Raw genomic sequence first — 27,356 nt, forward strand, 5'->3', positions numbered from 1 at the left:
ACCACCTTGGATTACGTTTAGTGTCTGGAGCTTTTTACACCAGCCCTGTGGAAAGCCTTTATGCTGAGACTGCTGAACCTCTGCTGTCCAATCGGTGAGCAGTCCTTCTTAGTTGTTATGCTAGCCTTCTGTGTTCCATGCCTGCTAATCCAGCCCATGACGTTTTTTTTGACGCCTCCTTTGATGTAGGGTACGCAGGCCGCCCATCCTCCCTACTACCACCGGGAGTTCGCTTCCGTCAACTTCTCCATTCTCTTTCCTTTCGCTTTCCTAAAACCTTCTTGACAACTTGGGGTACAGCACCGCCTTGGCTCCGTCCCCGGATCTGCCTGCTCCGTGACCTTTGTCAATTTCTCAAGGATGGTACCCCTTCACTTGTTTATCGTCGGGCATTTGCTGCTCTATGTGCACAAATGAAGGAAGCCACATTTATTTACACTGATGGCTCGAAAACATCATTAGGTGTAGGGAGTGCCTATATTGTTGGCGACACCCCAAATCAATTTCGGCTTCCCGACCAGTGTTCGGTTTATACTGCGGAGCTTTACGCTGTTCTCCAGGCTGTCCACTACATCTGCCGCCCTCAGCGGATACAGTATATTATCTGCTCAGATTCTCTCAGCTCTCTCCTCAGTCTCCAAGCTCTTTACCCTGTCCACCCTCTGGTCCACCGGATTCAGGACTGTCTGCGCTTGCTCCACCTGGGGGGCGCCTCGGTGGCATTCCTCTGGCTCCCAGGACACGTTGGTATCTGTGGAAATGAGGCAGCCGATATAGCGGCCAAGACTACAGTCTCTCTTCTTCGGCCAGCTGTTCAATCGATTCCCTTCACCGATCTACGGAGCGTTTTGTGTGTTATGTATTGGTCGACACTTCCCCATAATAAATTGCGGGACGTGAAAGCTCTTCCTTGTGCTTGGACCTCTTCCTCCCGAACGCGTCGTCAGGAGGAGGTAATTTTAACTAGACTCTGGATAGGGCACTGTCTTTTTAGCCATCAACATCTTTTAAACAGCGATCCTCCCCCACTCTGTCCCCACTGCTCTCAGCTGTGGACGGTAAGACACCTTTTAATTGAGTGCCCCTATTTTACTCCGTTACGCGCCCGTCTACAGCTGTCGCCTGATTTATCGTCCATTTTAGCAGATGACACGCGCTCGGCCGATCGCGTTCTCGAGTTTATTAGTACCAGTGAAATGACGTCAGTCATTTGAAGCTTTTTTTGGGGACAACCAACCCCTTTCTGTAGTGGATTTTTAAGCCTTCCTTCTGCTTTTAGTTTCTCCAATTTTTTGAGTTTCGTTCCCATTTCTGCTGGTTTCCATTTTCGGTTTTTACTGTTTCCTAAGTCACGGACCGGGCGCTAATGACCATAGCAGTTTAGCGCCCTAAAACAAAAAAAAAAAAAAATTAACTCAGCACCCCTTGGATTCAGGAGAACAGTGTTTCACAGAGTTCTGTGTTAAGTGTCACACTCTTCCTCATAGATATCAATGGGCTTGTAACCTCTGTTGGGCCTGTGGTTACCCTGGCATTGTATGTCAACAATTTTTGCATCTGGTGCAGCTCCCACTCGGTAGCATCTGCTGAGTACCAGCTCCAAGGTGCCATCCGACAGGCCTCTGCATCCCCCCTGCGGGTCCGGGGTAAGAATAGACCCGAGGTATTCCTGCCTGTCGTAAGAGGCGACTAAAAGGAGTTTGAACCGTTTCGGCCTCCTAGTAGTAGGTCCCCCTTGGGGTTTGACCTCCATTTTTCAAAATTCTACAGAAGTACGAGCCTTTTGGGGAAGGACGCCTTACGTGGTGTATCACTGGTCCTCAGTGCACTAAGACCTTGGCACTCAGCATTGTAACGGCGTTGTAACCACACCCACTATTCCTCCAATTGGGCCTAAACGCCTGATGGGTTGCACACGTTCCGCCCATAGTGCGTCCCCATCTGCACCTACGATCATGATGGACTTTCTATGGCACCCGAAATCCAGCACAGTAGCTAGCCCGTTGTGGTGGGGTCATCATGTACCCTCTAGGTTGTAGCCCCCTGACAACACAGGGATCGTACTGCCGATACCTGAGCTGCACCCTCCCCACGTCGGCCAAGGAGTAGATGCCCGTCTCCTTGGGGCATCAGGACTCCCGGCAACGGTCATCCGGCCAGGTGGCCCTTGCTGAGGCTGGGTGGCGCCCGTGTGGAGAGCCCCTGGTCGGAGTGGGTGGTATCGGGGCGGACGTTTCGCAGATGAAACGTCAACATGTATCAGGTCGCTCTGCGGCCGAGTCTTTTAAAAAGAAAGGTACTGTCTCTGGTTCTGGTTCTCCTGCCCTTTCCCCCTTGGCCACTCCCTGGGAGGAAGGACAGGCCTGCCGGCTTGGGGCGAAGTACTTCCCCCGTTATTTAGTCTGTTCTCGGACCGATGGGGGACGTTCGCCACCTCCAAGCCCATGTTCTTTGTCCAGCACATCAAGGACATCTTCGGGGAAATCGAAGCTCTCAGTAAAATGCGTTCGGGGTCTGTTCTTATAAAGACCGCCTCCGCCACACAGTCAGCGGCACTCCAGGCGTGCGATTGACTAGGGGACATCCCAGTGTCCATTGTCCCGCATCTGGCACTGAATAGGATGCAGGGGGTTATTTTTCATCGGGACCTCCTGCTGCAATCTGATGAGGAGCTCAGGGCCAACCTGGAGCGCCGAGGCGTGCATTTCGTCCGGCGAGTTCAGTGCGGCCCCAAAGACCGTCGCATCGACACCGGAGCCTTTATCCTCGCCTTAGAGGGGGACGTTCTCCCGGAGAAGGTAAAGGTGATGTGCTACCGGTGCGACGTGCGACCTTACGTCCCGCCTCCTATGCGCTGCTTTCGGTGTTTGCGCTTTGGGCACATGTCGTCACGGTGTGAGGCTGAGCCCCTTTGTGGCGATTGTGGACGTCCTCTTCGTGAGGAACATACATGCACCCCACCACCTCGGTGCGTCAATTGTCCTGGCATCCACTCGCCTACATCTTTAGACTGCCCCACGTATCAGAAGGAGAAGAAGATACAAGAATTAAAAACTTTGGATCGTCTCTCTTATTCTGAGGCCAGGAAGAAGTATGACCGCCTCCATCCCGTGACGTTGACAACTTCGTTTGCCTCAGTCGTGTCCACTCCTTCCACTGTATCCTCACCCCTATCCTGTCCCCCCCCCCCCCCTCCACCTCCTCACCCCATCCGGGGTCTATGCCTCCGCCTCCCAAATCCCTCCCTTCCAAATCCTCCTCCCCCTCCTCCCCCTCCTCCCCCTCCTCCCCCTCCTCCCCCTCCTCCCCCTCCTCCCCCTCCTCCCCCTCCTCCCCCTCCTCCCCCTCCTCCCCCTCCTCCACCTGAGAAGCGATCCTCTTCTCAGGCGTCCATCGGGGAAACGTTCCGGACCCCCGCTTCCGAGGTCCGGCGTTCCAAAACGGACCCCGCGCGTGAGGACCTTCTTCGGGTCCAGCCCACCATCCCCGCGTTTCGTCTGACGCTTCATCCGCGAGTCGCTGCTCCCGGCTGTCCTCAGTTTCGCCGGGACGCTCTGCTGCCAGGCGCTCAGCTGGCCTCTCGTCGGCGAATGATGCTGCCCCTCCTACGCAACCCGGGAAAGCGGCCGCAGCTGGCGACGACTCAATGGAACAGGATCCGCCTCCCACCGGTTGTAGCATTGTTCCCTCGAAACCTGGCCCTCCGCGGCCGTCGAGGTGACTAGCTTTTCCCCCGTTTCGTTCCCCCCTTTTTTCTGACTAGCGATGGCTTTGTTACATTGGAACATCAGAGGTGTTCGATCTAATCGGGAGGAATTACAACTGCTCCTCCGCCTGCACTGTCCGCTCGTCCTTGGTCTCCAGGAAACCAAGTTGCGCCCAACTGACCGTATTGCTTTTACCCACTAAACCTCGAAGCGGTCTGACCTCACCCGTGCGGACGGTATTCCAGCTCATGGTGGGGTCATGTTGCTCGTTCGGGACGATGTCTATTACCATCCCATCCCATTGACCACCCCACTCCAAGCAATAGCTGTCCGTATTACTCTTTCTGCCTTTACTTTTTCTGTTTGTACTGTCTACACTCCATCGTCATCCGCAGTTAGTCGGGCTGACATGATGCACCTGATTGTTCATCTTCCTCCACCGTTTTTATTGTTTGGCGACTTCAATGCTCATCATCCCCTTTGGGGCTCTCCTGCATCCTGTCAGAGAGGCTCCCTCTTGGCGGATGTCTTCAACCATCTCAATCTTGTCTGCCTCAATACTGGCGCCCCGACTTTCCTCTCGGACTCCACTCATACCTACTCCCACTTGGACCTCTCGATCTGTTCTACCACTCTTGCCCGTCGGTTCGAGTGGTATGTCCTTTCTGACACCTATTCGAGCGACCACTTCCCCTGTGTCGTTCGTCTCCTACACCACACCCCATCCCCACGTCCTTCGAGCTGGAACATAACGAAAGCTGACTGGGCACTTTACTCCTCCCTGGCAAACTTTCCGGACCCCGATTTTCTCAGTTGTGACAGTCAGGTCGAATACCTCATGGCTGTTATCATCAATGCTGCCGAACGTTCCATTCCTCGTACTACCTCTTCTTCACGTCGCGTTTCCGTCCCCTGGTGGAATGAGGCTTGTAGAGACGCTATCTGTGCTCGACGACGTGCTTTACACACCTTTCGCCGCCATCCTACATTGGCGAATTGTATTGGATACAAACGACTCCGAGCGCAATGCCGCAGAGTCATCAAAGACAGCAAAAAGCTTGTTGAGCCTCTTTCACCAGCTCCTTTAACAGGTTTACTCCCTCTTCTGTCGTCTGGGGTGGCCTACGCCGGCTGTCGGGCATTAAGGCCCACTCCTCGGTACCTGGCCTGACTTCAGGTAATGAGGTCCTTGTTGATCCTGTGGATGTCTCCAACGCCTTCGGCCGCTTTTTCGCGGAGGTTTCAAGCTCCGCCCATTACCACCCTGCCTTCCTTCCCAGGAAAGAGGCAGAAGAGGCTCGGCGACCTTCCTTCCATTCGCTGAATCTGGAAAATTATAATGCCCCCTTTACTATGCGGAACTCGAACGTGCACTTGCACTGTCCCGGTCCTCTGCTCCGGTGCCAGATGCCATTCACGTTCAGATGCTGGCACACCTTTCTCCGGCAGGCAAAAGCTTCCTTCTTCGTACCTACAATCGCGTCTGGACCGAAGGTCAAGTCCCCATGTGTTGGCGTGACGCCGTCGTTGTTCCTATACCCAAACCCGGCAAGGATAGACACCTTCCTTCTAGTTACCGCCCCATTTCTCTTACAAGCTGTGTCTGTAAGGTGATGGAGCGCATGGTTAACGCTCGGTTAGTTTGGATTCTTGAATCTCGACGGCTACTTACCAATGTTCAATGCTGCTTTCGTCGCCACCCGCTCCGCTGTTGACCACCTTGTGACCTTGTCGACATTCATCATGAACAACTTTTTGCGAAAGCGCCAAACGGTAGCCGTGTTCTTCGATTTGGAGAAGGCTTATGATACCTGTTGGAGAGGAGGTGTCCTCCGCACTATGCACAGGTGGGGTCTACACGGTCGCCTGCCCCTTTTTATTGATTCCTTTTTAACAGACCGAAAGTTTAGGGTACGTGTGGGTTCCGCCTTGTCCGACATCTTCCTCCAGGAGAACGGAGTGCCTCAGGGCTCCGTCTTGAGCGTAGCCCTTTTTGCCATAGCGATCAATCCTATTATGGATTGCATTCCACCTAATGTCTCAGGCTCTCTTTTTGTCGATGACTTCGCGATCTACTGCAGTGCCCAGAGAACATGCCTCCTGGAGTGCTGCCTTCAGCGTTGTCTAGACAGCCTATACTCATGGAGTGTGGCAAATGGCTTCCGGTTTTCTGAAGAGAAGACGGTTTGTATCAACTTTTGGTGATATAAAGCGTTCCTTCTGTCATCCTTACTTCTTGGTCCTGTTGTTCTCCCATCGTGGAAACAACTAAGTTTCTAGGGCTCACACTGGACAGAAAACTTCGTTGGTCTCTTCACGTCTCTTATTTGGCTGCCCGTTGTACACGTTCCCTTAATGTCCTCAGAGTTCTTAGTGGTTCATCTTGGGGAGCGGATCGCTCTGTCCTGCTTCGCTTGTATTGGTCCATAGTCCGATCGAAGCTGGATTATGGGAGCCTCGTCTATTCGTCTGCTTGGCCATCCCTCTTACGCCGTCTCAACTCCATCCACCATAGGGGGTTACGTCTTGCGACCGGAGCCTTCTACACTAGTCCCGTCGAGAGTCTTTATGCTGAAGCTGCCGAATTACCATTGACCTACCGGCGCGACGTACTGCTTTGTCGGTATGCCTGCCGGCTGTCGTCAGTGCCCGACCACCCCTCTTATCAGTCCTTCTTCGCCGATTCTCTCGACCGTCAGTATGGGTTGTATGTGTCTGCCCTGCTGCCCCCTGGAGTCCGCTTTTGTCGCCTGCTTCGACAATTGGATTTTGCCCTCCCTACCACCTTCAGAGAGGGTGAGAGCCCGACTCCACCTTGGCTCCAGGCTCCGGTTCATATTTATCTCGATCTCAGCTCGCTCCTGAAGGAGGGTACTCCGGCTGCAGTGTATTGCTCACGGTTTGTCGAACTTCGTGCGCGACTTGCCAGTCACACCTTTATTTACACTGATGGCTCCAAAACTGACGATGCTGTCGGCTGTGCCTTTGTCGTCAGGGCCGTCACCTTTAAATACCAGCTCCTCGACCAATGTTCCAGCTTTACGGCCGAGCTTTTTGCTCTCCATCAGGCCGTTCAGTATGCCCGCCGCCACCGCCATTCATCGTATGTACTCTGCTCTGATTCACTCAGTGCTCTTCAGAGCCTTGGAGCTCCATATCCGGTCCATCCCTTGGTGCAACGGATCCAGCAGTCCCTCCATTCTTTTGCTGATGGTGGCTCTCCTGTCAGCTTTCTGTGGGTTCCTGGCCATGTAGGAGTGCCTGGGAATGAGGCTGCTGATGCTGCAGCCAAGGCTGCAGTCCTCCTGCCTCGGCCAGCCTCCCATTGTGTCCCGTCATCTGATGTTAGTGGGGTTGTTTGTAAGAGGCTTGTGTCGTTGTGGTGGGATGCTTGGTCCTCACTTCAAGGAAACAAGCTCCGGGCAGTAAAACTGTTCCCAACTGCTTGGACAATCTCCTCCCGACCATCTCGGCGAGAAGAGGTCCTTCTGACCAGGTTGCGGATTGGGCATTGTCGGTTTAGCCACCGCTACCTGCTCTCCGGTGACCCAGCCCCGCAGTGCCCTTGTGGTCATGTATTAACAGTGCGCCATGTTTTATTGTCGTGTCCCCGTTTTAGTCAATCTCGTGTTGGCCTGTCTCTGCCATCTACTTTACAGGATATTTTAGCTGATGACGCTCGAGCAGCTGCTCGTGTTCTTCGTTTTATTACTTTGACTGGCTTATCCAAAGACATCTAACTCTTTCACTTATTTTATCTGCATCTTTGTGAGAACTTTCTGGTGTCCCCCCCCCCCCCCCCCTTGAGTTTTACTAGATTGTATGTGCTCTAACAATTGTGACTGGGCGCTAACGACCTCAGTAGTTGAGCACCCTTAAACCCCCCCCCCCCCCCCCCCCCCCCCCAAAAAAAAAGGCCTCTGCATGGGTTGCCTCCCATGGCTTCCAGATTTTTCCCCCCAAACATGGGTAATACAATTTTATCAGTGACCCACAGTACACCCTGATCCAGAACTTTATTTAGGTGACCAGCTCCTTGGTGTTCTTGGACTTTGTTTTTGATAAAAAGCTGATGTGGCTACCCCTTATTCACCACCTGAAGACTATGTGCATGCGGAAGCTAAATGCTCTCTGCCTCCTGGTCCACACTGCTGGGGGAGTAGACCATGCTACTCTTCTGCATCTTTACTGTGCTCTGGTCTGGTCCAGACTAGACTATGGTTGTCAAGTATAGGCCTCAGTGGCTCCTTCCAATCTGAAAATACTTGACCCTGTTCACCACTGTGGGGTGCGTCTGGCTATTGGTGCCTTTCGCACTAATCCCGTTGACAATCTCCTTGCAGAAGTGGGGTTCTTCCTTCTACAAATACGACGGAGCCAATTCTTGGTTTCTTATGCAATTACCATTCACAGATTTCCTGACCATCCCATATACCCGGACCTCTTTGCAAACGAGGCATGTCTTCCTCCTGTTAACTGTCCTCAGGTGGGATTGCCAGTTGGAATGCATCTCACTTCCTCTTCCCCTCTGTTGGGATATCTATCTCCACTCACTGGAATGTGCCCTGTCTATTTCCTCCTCGCCCCTCAACCCCGGGTGGTGCCTAGACCACGTATTAGGACCGACCTAGTCCAGGGTGCTGAGGTCTCTGTCACCACTATGGTTTTCCAGCATCTTGTACATTCCATCCTTGCAGAGTTCCAGGCTGCCACCATCTTCTACACTGATGGTTCTAAGACGACAGATAAGGTGGCATACTCTTTCACGTCTCCTCCTAGCTTAGAACACAATTTATTGCTGGGATCCTCTAGTATGTTCACAGAAGGCTACCAGCCATCAACAGGGCCCTCCATTTTGTTTCTCAGGTCTCCCTCCACAGTGTTTTATAATGTACCGACTCCGTGAGCAGCCTTGAGGCTATCGACTGATGCTACTCTCGTCACCCTTGGGTCTCTGCTATCCATGACCCTTTCTCTGTGCTTGGCTGTGCCGCCTGCTCAGTTGTCTTTCTCTGGGTCACAAGTCGTATGGGCATCCCAGGGAATGTACTGGCTGACCGTTCAGCCAGAGTAGTAGATACTTACCACCTGTTCCCTTTCATGATTCCAGCTCCGGATATGCAGATCTGAGTGAAATCTCATGTTGCCCAAAACTGGAATGACATCTGGTGCACTACTGCTCTCAGTAATAAACTTCACACAATCAAGGAGTCTACTGCGGTTTGGCACTCTTTCTTCTGCTCCTCTGGGAGTCCACTGTCATCCACTGTCTTATGCTGTCTACACATTAGTCATACCAGACTCACTCATTGTTTCCTCTTACATAACGAACTACGCCCACAATTTGGTTGTGGAGGCAGACTGACGGTATCCCATATATTAGTGGAATGTCCCCTTCTTTTGGTCCCTCATACTAAGTACAGTCTTCCAGATTACATAAATTTAATTTTAGCAGACTGTTCATGGATGGTAGATCTGGTCCTCTGTTTCCTCTGTGAAAGTGGTTTTTATCTTCAGATATAAGTTTTTTGCTTTACTCCTGGAGCAGGGGCAGGGTGGTTGTGGTGGGGTGTCTCTTCACGTTTTATTGATCTGGGACCCATGACCACTCCCTCTTGTAAAGACCGCTCTTTCATCCCGCCGTTTTCCCAGTTTTTAGAGTTGGGGGTACCCTTTTATACCTTCTAATGTGTGTGTTTTAACTTCCTTGTTTTATAGTTTGACTCCTCTGACTGGATCCGTCCACTTTTAGTGGACCCTCTCTCTTCTGTGTGGAGCTTTGGAATCGTGGGACTGATGACCTCGCCATTTAGTCCCATAACCTCCTTCTGTTAATCAGTCAAGGTGGAAGGTGTAGTTCGTGCATGCCACATAACGTAGAGCCCTTCTCCATACTTTTGTGATGATCTAAACAGAAAATATTATCTCAGTAATATTAGCTTAATGATACTGGAAAGTCGTAAAAAGAATACTAACAACATAGGGAGTGAAGGTGACCACTCTTCTTGTAGATGAGGTGTTGAGTGACAAATACACACTAGTTAGATTTATATTGTAACTAAGCTTTTGGGCAATGTCCTTCCTTGGAACTAACAGACAGCAGGCACAGCTTAAATGCTTAACTTAAATCTTGTTATTTAGGTTGCATGTCATGCAGAAACCTTTTTCCCCTACAGTAAGTGAGGTTGCACTCGTGATGTGAGATATTTCTTATTGGTGTAGACATTTACTACCCTTTTACTGTGTGAAAGGTCTGTATCATTTCTTCTTGGTAGCTGGTGTGCTGACTGCATAGGTTTCAAAACTTTTTTTAATGTGATAGATGTTACATAATAGTCTCCTCTCTGCTGTGGAAAATTGTAACAGAGCCTTTTAATTAAACTCCTTTCTCTAGTAATTGAGAAATTACGTTAGGTGACTCAGCAGTAAAATGCTGAACACATGAAGAAGGTTTTTGCTTTGCATCCCAGAAATGCAATCAAAAGAAATACAAGTTTTCTTCAGTTTCTTTAACTAGATGACTACCACGTTGTTCTCTTTCAGTGCTACAGTTTATTACTCTTGCAAGTTTTGACCAGTGTCAACTAATAATCTACTGCTGATCATTTATCTGTTAAAATGCACAACATAAAATTCTTCATAGTTACATGTGTCAGCACTGAGGGATCTACGTTTTTGTGGGTTGGAACTTCAAATAATGTGTAATAGTGTAGTTTGCCCTGTCTTCATTTTATCATTGTACACTTGTTCTCTATCTCTTTACATCTTTCTAATGTCTTGTCATTTCCATTCAGATGTGTTGTACAACAATGTGGAGTATGGCCACTCAATTAAACACTCTCCCATCAGTCGCTTAAAATGCTCTCACTGTTGCTTATAAGTTGCACCATAGTGTATATTCCATGATAAACTGTAAGTGTACAGTTTGCATCATGTTCTGCACGCTGTTGCAGCTTGTAAGCAACTGTAACAGCATTTAAGACATTCATTGTAGAGTGTTTAATCACCAGGGTAATCTGGTTATTGGATCAAAGGAAGGCAGGGGTGGAAATACTTAATCAGCCAATAGCATCCAACATCTTTGCAACATGAATCCATCAAAAGAATGGATATAAACCACTAATTGAATTATACATTCATCACAATTAATGTTTCATATCCTAATTTGCGAACTTCACCAACTTGGAACCAAACTGTCAGTTTCCAACTTAACCTAGACCTCAGGGCACATTACAGGTCAGTATTACATGATAGTATGTATTCTAGAAAATAATATGAATGCAAATAATTTTCAATGTTATGTTCTATTTATATTTGCACACATATGATGTCAAAAGAGTACATCATCATTGCATCAAAAGACAGAGCCAACAACAAGTATCAATAGGTTCAATCCATCTAGCAGGGGCATAGGCGTATCCTATATGACCATTCTTATTAAAACATTGTGATACTGAACTAATTATTGGATGTGCATTTTCAGCTTTTCAAGGCATCATGAATAATCAAATTTTGAGCATGTAGCTGTGTAAATTCCGCTTCCACTGATATTTTGGCTGTGTATCTCCCAGACCACCTGGGAGTGAACCAAGAGACTCTTGATAAATGGCAAATATACCAGTGGGAGAGGTGGAATTTGCATGGTTGTAAGCCCAAAATTTACTAAATCAGCCATCTGATGATCCAACATTACAATCCCCCATATCTTATGCTGAACTGCCCCTTCTATCTGCCCCAGGCTTTTCCAGCACTATCCCATAAGGCAAGGGCACCCATCAGCTCATCAGAAGGCAGGTGCAGCTACAGACTCTCGGCCATGTAGTACGATCTAGTATGTCTCGTCATGTCTGCTTGACTGCCCACTTGTAAGCTGTGTTTGCCCTGACCTGCCTAGCCCGCTGCTGCCACCGAGTGGGCACTAGACCTGGAACAGCCTGTTGGCTATATTTACCCTTTGTCTGCTCCTCTCCTAGTTTTATAGGTAGTATTTTCCAATTTTACATCCCTTGGCAATTATTTAATACAGGGTGTCACTCCTAAGAATCATCAGGTGCATTTTCTCTGCTGTTTCAGCAGGTATTTGCCATTTAATTTTTGCATTGTGTATCTGTAGTCAGCCCAAACAAATAGTGCTCATCACCTCTTTCAAGTAACTCCTGGTGAAGATAGAAAACATCAGTTTGTTTCCTGTTACAAACAAAATGATTTTAAAATCAGAATTTTATGTGCCCATTTGATAGAGTGTCACAGATTAGTGTAGTGCGATATTTATTTTGTTGTTATATATTAACAGGGACAGTAAAACTCGAAGAGTAACTAGTACTCCTGCAGTGACAGCACTGCCCTGGCATGCACTGACTGCTACTGCCAAGCATGTTGCAGTACTGAGTAGGTGCTTGATTTCTGCTTATTCTTTGTGTTTTACTGTTTGTGTTAACACATACTGATAAAACAAATATCAGACTAGACTAACCTGGGACCACTCTGTCAAATGGGCACATAAAATTCTGATTTAAAATTCATTTTGCTTGTAAGTCGAACTAGCAAACACTTTCCGCCAAAATTGGGCTTCACATAAACATTTTCATTTGGGCTGGCTCCAGTTACATAGCACAGAAACAAAATTGCAAATATCTGTTGAAACACCAGAGAAAATGTGCCAGTTGAGTCTTAGGAGAGACACCCTGTATAGATAATGGCATTTCTTTGAGCTTTAGTAATTCTGGTGCTGTGTGAAGTCCACAGTATTATTGTGCTGTTACTGTGTCTCTGTATTTTTGTATCAGTATTGGTTTGTCAGATGTTGTTTATTTGTTTGAAGTTCCTGTAGTAAATTACTAATGGAGAACACTGTGTTGTGAAAAGGGGACTGCTTTTGTCTAAAGTGTTGTTTTATTCTTCATTCTAGTTAGAGAAGGTACACTGGGGCATATCTGATGTAGATCTGTTTGAGATAAATGAAGCCTTTGCTTGCCAAGCCATAGCAGTATTGAAGCAGTTGGGTCTTAATCCAGCAAAAGTTAATGTTAGTGGTGGTGCAGTAGCCCTAGGGCATCCACTGGGGGCTTCTGGTATGTACTTGCTTTCAAGATGTTCTATTTGTAAATGCTTCTACTCAACCTCTTCTACTTAACTGCATGAGTATGAGCCATTGTGTCAGCGGTGGCATGTTATTTTGTAAAACTGGCTTTAAAATTTAATATTGTCTTCTTCCGTTAATTTGAGTCACAATATGGAGCTGATTTGAGTTTTAGTCATTAGTAGATAACGACTATGGCTCCAATTTCAAGAATGTTTTATACACCTGCTTGCCAACAAGTGACAACCATATTATTAACTATGTGCAAAATCAGCGTCATTACTAGAACAATATTTTGAATCATTGAAGGAAATAATTTGTCAGCACAGAATCATTATAACACATGGTTGATCCAATTTGCACACATTTGTCACTTGCATATTAGAGATATGGCTCATACAGTGCAGATTTTAAGCACTATAATGAAGGCAGCATGTGTATTGATGTCACATGGGCAAATCCTTACCTTATTTTTGTCAAGTAGATAATATTTGGAATAGACAGGGAGTACAGAGATGTAGTTGAAGTAGACCAATCAAAACATTCTTTAGAGAAAAATGTAATATTGGTAGTGGAATGTATAACTCATAAAAGCTAAATCATCTATAACTATAATACAAACCAATCCATCATTATTGTAGTCCCTTAGCTTGATAATGCCTTAACATAACCTCATTCATTTACCTTGCGTTAGATATCCACTATCTGAAGAAATCTGCTATAATTGTGATGATATACATTTCAGGAGCACGGATAATAGTGACTTTACTTCATGCTCTTCAAAGGACCAGAGGCAGGCGAGGTGTTGCCGCTCTCTGTATTGGAGGTGGAATGGGTATTGCTATTGGCATTGAAATGTGCTGAGATTATGGCAGATTTGGCAATAATCAAGAGAAGGATGTGTTTTGTAGGTAAGTAAAATTATGTGGTACCATCAAAACAATCAATTTTTGGAAGTATTCATTTTTTCATCAACACAGGTATTAAATTTATTTGTAGGCTCCTAACAGTTTGCGAGAGTTAGTGAATGTGCCATTTCATTTAAGGAAAACAAATACAGCATTTGCTACTGCCAGGCACAGCAGCAGACAGCCCTCCCTCTCATTCACACAAGCACAATCCTCCTCCCCTTCTTACACATCCACACACAATGATGATTATTTTTATAATAAGCAGAACTAATATACCATTCAACAATATGAAAAGTAATACACATGCAGTTGTTCAGAGTCACTCTCGATTGTATTGTACAGAAATCTGCAAACTTTTCCCAAGTTTAAAATAACTATTCATTAATGATTAAAGAACTTAATTTTTAGAAGCAGCACTTATGTGAAGCCCACTTTTATTTTTTATATGAGATTCTCAAAGCTTTATGTCAAAGTTACAAAGTCACTGGAAGTATAACCATCACCTAGCTTGTGTCAGAATAGATAGTATCACAAGAATGAACTTTGGTTTTTGAAACATGTGGAAATTTTGCAATTGTAGGAAATATTCCAGTAAGTGTCACACAATCACATACATAGAAACAGTCACCTTCAATCTTTCATATTGACAGCAGAGAAAATATGGTCAGCAAGGGCTAGAATATTGAAGATCAAACCACTGGTTGTACACTATAGTGGAAAACAACCTCAACGAATCTAAACTCTGTAGACAGGAACATATTGGATTTAGTTTAGGAGGGAAGGAGTGTGAATGGGAAATCGGAGACTTCTTGGAGTCACTGATGTTCAAGAAACTGGAAAGACATATTGTACTTGTACATGTGATAAGAGCTCTGTCATTTCATCAGTGTGCCTTTATAGTTATTCAGAAAAGCTGATACACATGTCCTGCTATCTTGGCTTCTTAGGGCAGACATACTCTGTTCTCTGGCCATACCCATAGCAGTAAGAAAAGAGGCTGCATGGGCGATGTTTTCTGTCCATCTTGTTTTAGGTTAACATTTAATCAGCTCAAATTTGTTGAAATCAAACATTAAAACTAACTAAAATCTGACAAAGGAAGTCAGTCAGTCTGAGGTCATGGTTAAGTGTCTTGTGTATGTTTATTCTTTTTGCAGGACATCTCTGGGACGATGGCCGTTTACTATCATGGCAAAAAATAAAAACACCTACAGACGTCCTTATGATTTTATTTTATTTTGTCGCTACCAGTTTCGACGCTTCATTGCATCATCTTCAGGCTGTTTTGATGCGGTACAGGTTGATATGATCCCCATGCATAACCCATCAATTGCCAGCATTACTGGATTCACAGATAATGTGTCAGGTCTCCAACCAAGCGCCAGTTGACAGTTGATGGTTGGAGTGTTGACACATTATCTGTGAATCCAGTAATGCTGGCAACTGATGGGTTATGCATGGGGATCATATCAACCTGTACCACATCAAAACGGCCTGAAGATGACGCAATGAAGCATCGAAACTGGTAGCGACAAAATAAAATAAAATCATAAGGACGGCTGTAGGTGTGTTTTTATTTTTTGTCATGTTTAATAGTGTCTCGTCATTGCATTCTTAATGCATCGCAAATCATACATATGTAAAAAGGCAAGCTCTGAGCTAATAAAATGATCAGTGAACAGTAGGATTTGTAAGTGCAATTGTAAATGCAAACAGAGTCGATTGACGTGGCTGTCTGTACAGTAAACACTGGAGACGATATCAACAATCCCATTAACAGTAACATCTGACTAAAATTAACACTTGTTTATAGATACAGTTTTGGACTGCTTGAGTATAACAGCAGAAAGAAAATACAAAATTTAATGTGTAGATGGTGTCATTATGTCAAACACGTTGCTTGATGTAAAGTACACTATAACCCCACTTTTATGTTCCCGGAATTATTGTTTTCCTGCCGTTTGACATTTTTTTTATCATTCCTGTCAAATTTTCTATGTCTACAATGTTAATTTGCACCCGATTTTGCCTCAACGTATTTATAATTTTCAGCGATTTACACGCTACGAAAAAATATTCATGGAGGAAACAAACTGGCACTGGCATGATGTTGACTGTCCAGTAGTGTTTACAAGTATTATGTGGTTAAATTTCTTGACACCAGGGCACTCTACTCAGAAGATTTGAACTAGTAAACATGTAAAAGTTGAAACAACTCATGCCAATATCTCCCGCTAATGCCAAGCTCTACTTCGAGTGATGGCTGATGGGAGTAACTAGGTTCATTTGAATGAAGATATCATGACCAATCACAACCATTTCCACACTGTCTTTACCGTGCAAATGCAGTTTTGTGATTGTTGTGATCATCGTGACACCTTTGTCGAACCATATTTAGCGTGTTTCGGCCTTTGGCCACTTGTAGCGCTAGTTGACACAGTCATTCACATTGCATTGCTCAAATGTTTTTAGTTGAAACACAATTCCGGTTACTTTTTTTTAAAATTATTATTATTATTATTTTTCTCCATGCTGAGTAAAACGTCTTTCAAGAATTTATTCTCGTTGTCAAGTGCAGTATTTTCGTATGTATTTTTTGTGATGTTACACAAACAGTGAGAGGTGTGTGTGTGTGTGTGTGTGTGTGTGTGTGTGTGTGTGTGTGTGTGTGTGTGTAAGGGGGGAGGGGGTTTCTGCATAACTAAGGAGGTGTAGTGCCTGATAACATCAAAAAGATGACTACAGTGCATGAGAGGCAGAATAACACATATTCAAACAGCACACAAAAACTTATATACATTTTTGCATTTGACAACGAGAAAAAATTCTCGAAATGCATCATGCTAAGCCTGAAAAAATATGTAGCTAGTGCAATATTTCATTATTTAAATAATGAATGACAGCTGCTGGCTTTCCAAAACCATCAGTTCCAGTTATATCAGCAGTTTTTATTAGATAATAAACACGTCCCAGACAAGTCTTTTGATGCCTGTTATGTACATATGCAATACATAATGTGCAAAAATGCAATGTTATATCCTATATGTAACTTTTACAGCTTTAAACATTATTTCCCGCATTTTACACCTTGTCCCTTGAAAAGTGTAAAAGCGGGGTTGGTTTCACTGTAAATGTAAACATAACAATAGCAAACTCTCCCCTGGTATCTTTATACATTCTTTATCCATGATAAAACAGTCACTCCATTGCCAGTGAAATAGTGATGACTATTGATGATTGCAGAAAGCAAGGAAATTAATTTAATTCACAGAATGAAAATTTCACTCTGAAGTGGAGTGAGTGCTGATATGAAGGCTTCCTGGAAGATTGAAACTGTGTGCCAGACCGAGACGTGAACTCTAGATCTTTGCCCTTCATTGGCAGCCAAGAGCACTTGCTTGTGAAAGGAAAAGATCCCAATATCAAGTCTAGATTTGATACACAGTCTTAATCTGCCAAGAAGTTTCAAAATCATTCTCATTGACCAAGTAACTCAACAGCCTCTGTTTGTAGGTTTATTCTGTTCACAAGTCACATCAGGAATGCTAGGAAAAATTTGAGTTTTTACATTCTCATAGACTGAGTCCACTGTCTCTTTAAAAATTATATAGATAATTTAAAAAATTAGTTTTTATTAGGCACTATAAGGAAATTCATAAAGTGATTTAGTTTTTCTTGTGTTTCCCATGTCTTTAACAGGAGTAACATTTGGTAATTTTGGATGAATAGCACATACACTCTAGTGTGTAAGCCATATTGTATTCTACTTGACTGACCGTTCAGAAAATTCAAAAACGACTGAGAGTTTGTGGAGGATGGCAAAAATTTTGCTTGACTGTCATGTAATACTGAACTGATTGTAAAAGTGTATGAAGAAGATATGTGTGGGAACAGGAAGCAGACAGGTAAAGACTGTAAAGCCATTGAACTATCACGTTTTCTTCCCATCATTTGTGGAACTGTCTAGAAGAAACTTATTTCAGCTTGCCATGTTGTTACATTGCAGTTTGAGGATATTCAGGGAATATGTTGAATGTAAGTGGCCTGAAACATATAACAACTAAAAGCAGTTGCTTGAACAGAATGCTGTACCTGTGCAACACACTGCTTATTTTTTGACTCAGTGTTGAAGACAGTGTGACCACTGTCAGCTGCTCATATGGTCTAACCCTTTATGATTTGTGTTAAAATGTTATCTCCATTGAAGAGGTCAAAATTGATTGAAAACAAGAATTGAACATCCTACAGCAAATGGACTCCTCCTACCAGTGCCTCCAAAATTCAGAAAATCACTGCAGTTGCTATGTAGAAGTCTGAGGGCACTAATTTGAAGAATATTCTGGAAATTGGAGTTAAATTAAGACATTTGCCTTTTTAAATTAGGAAATTCTGAGAAATTTTTGGACTGATAGCAATGCAGTATTAATTTATTTTGAGGCAACTATGTAATCAGTTTTTCAGAGATAGAATCCAGATTCACTCAGCTGCATATATCCACTGTGAGAAGCAGTCACCATAGAGATTACTCAGAAGATGAAATTAGATTAGATTTTCCGTTCTTTCCATAGAATCACAAACTTTGTTCAATTCTCCGACCCAAACTGAGGAATTGAGCCATATGGTGCAGTGGTTGCACCACAGGACGTTCATTTGGAAAAGTTTGGGTTCAAACTCCTGTCTGACAGTCCAGGTTTAGCTTCTCAAGGATTTCTGTAAACTGATTGACATATTTTGGGATGGTTTCATTGAAAAGAATATGGCCAGTTTCCATCCCTATCCTTGTGCTTTGAGCATGAACAAACTTCTGATATCATCATTATTAATGAAACACAAAACTCAAATATTTCTTATAGTGAGGAGATCCTTAGAAAAAATGCTCAATAAACATTTACAGGACACTGACATCCTATATGTCCCTTACACAGGTCCTAAGTACAGTGGCCTTCAGTGATGTGGAATAAGTAACAACTGTTAAATTTTTTCATTCAGAAAATAATAAAAAACTTAGAAAAACACAAACATGTATACATATACCTGCTTAAGTGCATGAGATTACCAGACCTTTGCACCTAGTCATAGTCATCATCGAAAGAAAAGTTTACAGTGCTTACTTACACACATTTCATTTCTATTGCGCAGATACTTTAATGTAGCAAGTAATCATGAACAGTCAAAAAGTGAACACTTAGACAGTCACAGGGAGAATATTGGTGCGGGGAACAAGCTCAGCCTTTGTTTCACACCCATGTTTTGTGCTTCTGCAAAAGCAGTGCTGAAACATGGTGATAGTGATCACTGAAATGTTTGGTAATATAGCAACTAATAGTGTCGCACTAATTGACGTATCCGATGAAGATAGCTACAGCTATGAAGTGCGTATCAGTTATCGGTAATATCATAAAATTATAATCAAATTGAACTGAAAGTTATGATATGGATATTTGCCATTCAGGTTAACTAACAAAATTATATAAAACTTCAAACATGTTGGATGAAAGTTTTTTGGCAAGTTACATTAATCACTTTCATGTCTAGTCTCAACCATGTCCATTGTGAGATGAGTCATCAGCAGAATGATTGGTGTGTATTATACTATTGTCAATTGCTATGATGTGCCACATTATATGCCCAATGAGATTTGTTAGGATATATCAATGGAGTATCTAGAAAATGGCTAGTTTCAACAGAAGGTCAGAATATGTTTCAAAATTTGGTCTAAAGATAAATATATTGTCAATTACATAATAAAAGTAAGTTCATGAATATTTAATCTTTTCTTAAACATGTATTTACTTGTGAGCACTTATTGGAAAAGACTGCCTGTTTTGACATAAATGTTTCAAAATTGTTGTTTAAATCACATTGCAGGATACCAGCTGGTGTGTTGCCATTGTAGGGACATCAAAATAATGACTGCAGTGAGTGAAGTGCCAAATCAAAATGCATTACACACCAGAAAAGTAGAAACATTATGCAAATGTAAAACAGTGTCCTCAGTCACTACTTTTGAGAAATGTTTATGACGGTGTTCAGCAACATGAATACATTTGGCTATGGCATAACTGTGGGTTGTACGAAACTACAAAAGCATTGCAAGATGTGCATGTTTGAATGTAAATACAGATGTTAGGCAAGCTTGCAGGTTGTGCTGTTGTATTTGACCCCAAACAGCACCTGTGAAATATCCTCAGTATGTTGCAGGTATCAATCATGGTCAGAACAGTGTTCTGTGTAGTTATGAGTGCATCATGTCAGAGCAAATTGTTGGTGCTCGTATGGTGGGTGCTTCCATAACCGAGTTAGCTGAAGTGTTAACTGTCTCAAGAGGCACCATATCAAAGATTTATGCTGCATGCAGGAAGAGTGCGAAAACATCATCTGCAAAGTCACGACAGGGACAAAAGTGTGTAAGTGATGGTGATAGACGGTCATTGAAGGGAGAAGGAAGGAGGACTAAGAGTTTAACATTCTGTCGACTGTGCAGTCATTAGAGACGGAGCACAAACTTGACTACAAAAAGATGGGGAAGGAAATTGGCCATGCACTTTCCAAAAGGAAGCATACCAGCATTTGCCTGGAGTGATTTAGGAAAAGTACGAAAAACCTAATTTTGGATGGCTGGACAGGGATTGCACTTTCATCATCCCAAACATGAGTCCAGTGTGTCACTGAAGAGGATTGTGGCCGTAATAAGAGCACAACATCTGCAAAAGTCATTGTAGAACTAAATATGACACTCAAAAACCCTATCAGCCTCAAAACAATACAAATGGAACTTCATAAGCAGGGAGTTGCAGGGCAAGCTGGAATTCCAATACCACTCATTAGTGATGAAAATGCCTGTAGCAGGAAAACATCATGCCAAAGCCATAAAATCTTAACTATAGAACAATGGAAGAAAGTCATTACGTTGGATGAGTCTTGTTTCACACTGTTTCCAACTTCTGGCTTGTTTGTGTCCAAAGAGTGAAACATGGTGAGGGTTTAGTGATGATTTGGCAAGCCATATCATGGTATTCCATGGATCCCCATACTTACTCTGCAAGATCACAATACTGCCATGGTTGTGTGACCATTTTGGCTGATAAGGTCCATCCTATGGTACAGTCTTGGTTCCCCAATGGGGATGTGATCGGAGATGGCATTGCCCCTGTTCACACAGCTTACATTGCTCGGGATTGATTTTTTGAGCATGAGGATGAATTGTCACATCTCCCCTGACCACCACAGTCACTAGATCTTGATATTATCCAGCCTTTGTGTTCTGCTTTGGAGAGAAGGGTGCCTGATCATGGCCACAATCCTCTTCAGTGACACACTGGACTCATGTTTGGGAGGATGAAAGCACAATCCCTGTCCAGCCATCCAAAATAGGTTTTTCGTACTTTTCCTAAATCACTCCAGGCAAATGCTGGTATGTTTCGTTTTGGAAAGTGCATGGCCAGTTTCCTTCCCCATCTTTTTGTAGTCCAAGTTGGTGCTCCATCTCTAATGACTGCACAGTCGACAGAATGTTAAACTCTTAGTCCTCCTTCCTTCTCCCTTCAATGACCATCCACCTCCATCATCCTTACCTGAATGTGTGACTATTTGTAGGAAAAATGGTATAAGGTTCCCTTGGAAACACTACAGAACCTTTGTTTATCCAGTTTGAAATGCTTGGAGACTATTTTAAATGATCTAGAAATTGGCGCTGAGCAGTTCCGTAGTGTGAACATCCTTCAAAAACTAAAAGTTGTCAACAAAATGGTACCACCTGCTGTAGAAACTAAGTCTAAAATGAATATAACATCAAATGGGCAGTATTCCCCACCAATCTGCAGTGCTATTGGTGTACAGATTTAACATGATAAAACTGAATAGTAGCTTTGTCATCAGTTTGTGTTGCTAATGATCAACCAGTCACACTTGCGTGAGTACTTCTTTTACACTTTCCCCCATCAGTCTATCAATGTTTTAACTGCAAAGTTTAGTGCAGACAGGTGAAATCATTCTACCTACTCTTTGTTTGAATATCATGTTGAAGTCAGTGTGAATGAATAAGAAGAGAGTGACAGTTTTGGAATTTCTGCTTTTAGAATTTTTCGCTTTTAACAGTTGAATCTGCCGGCCGCGGTGGTCTAGCGGTTCAGGCGCTCAGTCCGGAACCGCGCGACTGCTACGGTCGCAGGTTCGAATCCTGCCTCGGGCATGGATGTGTGTGATGTCCTTAGGTTAGTTAGGTTTAAGTAGTTCTAAGTTCTAGGGGACTGATGACCACAGATGTTAAGTCCCATAGTGCTCAGAGCCATTTGAACAGTTGAATCTCATTGGTCTCAGGCTGTTTTAGTGAAGGCTCTAATAAACGCATTATTGTGTGTCCCAAATGCAAGAAACAAGGACATTATTCAAGCTTCACAACTTGTCGGTGTATCTATTATTGAAAAAAATCTTCAGCTTCTTTCAGTTCCCAATATTAAAAATCTAAAAAATTTTTATATTGTAATCTCATCAATTACGTATAAAGTAGCGGAGTTCATCTAAGTAAAATTAACTCATACATTTTATAATTGTTTGACTATTAATGTTTTTATGTTTGTTTCAGGATTTTATAACACCATTCCTTTTCGACAATAAGGTTTGTGGCATACGTATTTTAGAAAATTGGTAGTATATTCTATATATGTGCACAGTTTTTATGGATCGTGGTTCTTAAATAGCATTTATTGGTTATGTTGGCCTCTTATGTACCAAATTTTATTTATGACAGTGTGAAAATACAAGAAATTAGCTTTATTTTTTTGTACAGTCTTTGACTTATACTGGATCAGTGAGAGGAATTGTGTAGACTGTATGTGGCAGAAAGGTTTTGTGTACAAAACCCTGTGCTTTGTCTATGCAGTATGCATTCATGTGTACTTTGTTTTTGGGGGTAATATTTTTATAGGTGTATGAATTATATTTATTTGAAGTGAAAACTAATGATTCATGAGACAATTGATCTTATGAAAATCAGCTGTAATAATGAAAATCCTTAAAGGTGAATAAATAATTCAGTGTAATGTAAAATTGATGATTTATTTTTGCACATGTCTGACACCACTGGTCCCACAAGTTATTGAAATATATTGCTTGATTTCAAGATCATACTTTACCTTTTTTTCCCAAAGAATTCTATCCAATCATTCGTTTATCATACTTCATAGCTTTTATCATGAAGGGAAGAGTCAACCAGGATACACATATACACATTATCTTACAAGGGGAGGCCACGATGTTGGGATCATGTATTTACTTCAAACTTTGTATGCCTGTAGTAGGCCACTGAAACAACATAATGTGCAAATAGTAAGGTGCACTCCTCTGGCAATTCCAAGAAAATCACAAGAGAAGTTTTACGTGTCTATGTATGTCTAGGTACTCAGCTTTTCAAGAATTTGACATATTTTGACGTTTCATTTGTACTAATGTTCCCAGAACAACAAATAGCTTTCCTGATGGGGTTCTTCCAATACCATGAAAAGATCTAAGATATGAGCCTTGAGAATCCAGTCATGAAAGCAGTAAAATACTTCATTTTCAACAGTCAAGCAATGTTAACTTCTAGTGTGTATTCCAAGCACAACACAGTACATCTCATAATTAAACACACAAATCTCTATTAGAAATGTGATGCCCATCAGAGGGAAAAAAAAAAAAATTCTTCTACATAGTCAAATTAATATGAGCTTTCCAATGATCTGGTTCACTGTTGTATGACAAATGGAAATTGCAACACCATGAGCAAATAATCATAAATGAATGAGGTATAATCCACATATCAACAAAGAAAAGTTTGAATGTAACGATAAATCCAGTCACATTTCAGGACCAAAATCAATATTTGATGTCATCAATCCTGTGATAGGAGCTACATTTAATGTCTTTGAATCGAGCAGACTATGATTGTATTACCAAGGTATGGTATTCAAGATATCTTTTGTCAAAGCTAAACATTCAGCTGTATTGACTGCTGGGCTAGTATCATCATCATGATACTGACACAATACAAAACACTCACAGTGTGTGATATATCAGGTGAGAGGCAGGCCAAGGAAGAAATGATATCTATTATGCATTTTAAATGTCTTCGATATTTCTAGCAACATGTTGAAAATTGCCTGATTGAGACACAGTGCAATGAATGAGGTAAAGGAAGGGTAACACATCAGGTTGTACATATTCCCTGGTATTGCAGTTTATCTTGAGAGTACTCACACTTTGAAATGGCTGACTTTGTTTATGATATCTGTTGCTTATTTAGACCATCACCCAAGTCTTTCTGTCCAGTGAAAAACAGAAATGAAATTAATCACAGTGTGAACACACTCAAAATGTTTAGTAGGGTATGCAGTGGATAGTTACATTCTCTACAAAATCTACATCTGCATCTTCATACATACTCTGCGAACCACTGTATGGTGTATAGTAGAGCATACCTTTTGTCACTATTGGTCAGACCCTTTATTCCACTTGCAAATGAAGCAAGGGAAAAACACCTGTCTGTATATTTCCATACTCGCCCTAATTTCTCCTATCTCACCCGTGATTCTTACATGAAATATATATCGGTAGCAGTAGAAATGTTCTGCAGTCAGCCGCAAATGCTGGTCCTCTAAATTTTCTCAATAGTGTTTTAAGAAAAGAATGTCCTCTTCCCTCCAGGGATTTCCATTTGAGTTCTCAAAGGATCCCCATAATGCATGCGTGTTGATCAGACCTGCTGATAACAAATCTAGCAGCATGCCTCTGAATGACTTTGATGTGTGTGCAATGGGTATCCCAAACACTCGAGCAGAACTCAAGAATGGATCACAGTAGTGTTCTGTTTGTGGTTTCCTTTATAAGTGAATTGCACGTTACAAAAATTTTCCCAGTAAACCAAAGCAGACCATTCGGCTTCCCTACTACCAACCTTACATGCTTGTTCCAATTCATATCACTTTGGTATGTTACACCTAGATATTTGTCATGACTGTCAAGCAGCACACCACCAATACTAATAGGTTCGTGCATAAGTTTTGTAGTGTTCTTGTCTTGTATGTTGGTATTCCAGTTGCTATGAGTTTATTTATCGATGGTTATTTTTTATTTGTAGTTCACTGTCGCTATTTGTGTATACATATAAGTCACTTTGTGATCTAGAGATAGTTGATAGAGCTTTGGATGCTAGAAAATGAATTGCCAGGTGGTGAAGTCAGACCATTTCTAACATTCTTCTATTTCAGTAGAGGGGTGACAACAGCAGAGGCAGCCAGAAATATTTGTGCTGTGTATGGGGATAAAGCCGTTTGACAGAGCACAACAAGAAAGTGGTTTTTGTTTTAAGGAGGGCCATTTTGACATTAGTGATATTAGTTTACTCAAGATCTTGCAACTGCGATGAACTGTGACCATTCCTCCATTGTCCAGCATTTACATACAATGGGGAAAGTTGAAAAATTGGGTGTTTTGGTACTACATGTTCTAAGCCAAAATCACAAAAATCAGTGGGTGGTTAATATGTGCATCTCTGCTTGCTCATCATCAATTGGCTCCTGAACAACAACCACCATTTCTATCCTGTATCATTACTGGTGATGAGAAATGGTGTCCTTATGCTAACACAAGGAAAAGAAAGGAATGGCTGACCAAACAAAGCAGCAACTCGCTGTACTTAGACCTACGCAAATCCCCAAAAGGTAATGTTATGTATCTGTTGGAACTGTGACATTGTGGTGTACTAAGAATTGCTTCACCGAGGTGTAACCATCACTGCTGACATTTATTTTCAACAACTGAGATGTCTTATAGATGCAGTCAAAGAACAATGACCAGGAAGACTGCGTGAAGTGATGCTACTCCATGACAATGGCTGCCTGCCTTCTTCTCAACTGACAAAAAAATGCTATACAGGAATTGGGTTGGGAAATCATTCTGCATCCACCTTACTCATCTAATCTTGCTCCCTCAAATTGTCACCTTTTCTGCGCTCTATCAAACAACCTTCAAGGGACTTCCTCTTGGGATGAAAATGCTCCGAACATGGCTCTATCAATTCTTAGCCTCAAAACTACACGATTTCTACAGTTGCAGAATCGAAAAGTTACCCCAACATTGGCAGACTGTTGTAAATAGTGAAGGAGACTATATTATTAATGACTAGTCTCTTCTATGCGTATTTGATGTGTTCATTAAACGTATGGAAAAATTCTATGAACTTGTACACCAACCCAATATATTTGAATACTGAAGGATTGTTTTTCCTATTCATCTCCATTAACTTACATTTTTCTACACTTACATTGAAGCAAAGTGCCGTTCATCACACCAGACAGAAATTCTGTAACCTCCTACAGTCACACGATGACAACACTTTCCCATAAAACACATTAGCAGCAGCAGCAGTCACAGATTGCTGCTCACCCTGTCACTCAAATCATGTATGTATATAGTGAAGAAGAGAGGCCCTACCACACTTCACTTGGGAACTGATGATATCCTTGTCTCTGATGAACACTAACCACCAGGATAACCTACTAGGTTCTGTTACTTAAGACGACTTTGAGTCACACTCATACTCGTGGACCTAATCCATTGGTTCAGACCATTGTTGACAATTTGCAGTGGGGCACTGTGTCAAACACCTCCCACTAAGCTAGGGATGTAGTCTGCCTGTTGCCCGTCAGCCATGGTTTGTGGCACATCATGTGAGAAAAGGGTAAAATGAGATTCGCATGAGTAATGCTTTCTAAATCTGTGCTGATTTGTGAATAGAAGTTTTTTTGCTCAATGAAATTTATTATACTCAAACTTAGAATGTGGTCAGGAATTTTGCAGCAAATTGATGTTTAAGGATTGTGATCTGTAATTTTTCAGTTTCGTTTCTTTGCCCTTTTGCCCTTCGTATACACAAGAGTCACCTGCGATTTTTTCCAGCCACTTGGGTCTTTGTGCTGGGTGAAGCTTGGCAAGCTGCCAAGGTAAGGTGCCAGTTGCAGAGAGTACCCTCTGTAAAAACTGAATTCGGATTCTATTTGGATAGGGCGACTCAGTAGTTTTTAACTATCTCAGTTGCTTCTTGACACCAGGGATGCCTATTTCTATGTCCTCCATACAGGAATCTCTGTGACACTCAAATGATTGACTGCGTGTCTGTATGATCCTCCTGTTTGAATGCTTTTGTAAATCCAAAATGTAAAACTTCATCTTCCCTTTTGCTGTCTTCTATTGCCAAACCAGACTGGTTGAAGAATGATTGGATAGAAGCTTTCGACCCACTTGGTGATTTTACATGGGACTGTAACTATCTTTCGCCAGCCTATACTGTCAGAAGTTTTTGAATGCGTTCCACGTTGATCTTTTTACAGACACTTTTAATTTCTACCAGCTTTTACCTGTCAACATTTGCATGTCCTTTTTTGAACTGAGACTGCAACAGTAACTGCTCCTCAGCATTTTCAGAGTTTTGTTATTAAACTACAGTGAGCCTTTCTGGTCCTTAATCAATGTACTCAGCACATACTTTTCCAGAGCGTAATTTACAATCCATGTAAACATTGCTCGTAATTCCTCTTTGTCCATAATATTTGAACTAAATGATGTACATTCATTGTGTAAGTAGAATGCTAACAACAGTGTATCTTTTCTTTCCAGCATAAA

General features: G+C 42.7%; 1 protein-coding gene across 1 annotated transcript in view; it reads left to right on the forward strand.

Moving 5' to 3' along the window:
* LOC124721162 (acetyl-CoA acetyltransferase, cytosolic-like) overlaps positions 1 to 22,745 on the forward strand; it is a 91,510-nt gene extending 68,765 nt beyond the window's left edge. The window contains exons 7-9 of the mRNA XM_047245991.1: positions 12,616 to 12,778; positions 13,532 to 13,697; positions 22,282 to 22,745. Coding sequence (XP_047101947.1) covers positions 12,616 to 12,778; positions 13,532 to 13,650 — 282 coding nt within the window. The 3' untranslated portion in view covers positions 13,651 to 13,697; positions 22,282 to 22,745. The remainder of the gene's footprint in view (positions 1 to 12,615; positions 12,779 to 13,531; positions 13,698 to 22,281) is intronic.
* The last annotated feature ends 4,611 nt before the right edge of the window (positions 22,746 to 27,356 follow it).

The sequence above is a fragment of the Schistocerca piceifrons genome, chromosome X (assembly GCF_021461385.2).
Source record: "Schistocerca piceifrons isolate TAMUIC-IGC-003096 chromosome X, iqSchPice1.1, whole genome shotgun sequence".
NCBI lineage: Eukaryota > Metazoa > Arthropoda > Insecta > Orthoptera > Acrididae > Schistocerca > Schistocerca piceifrons.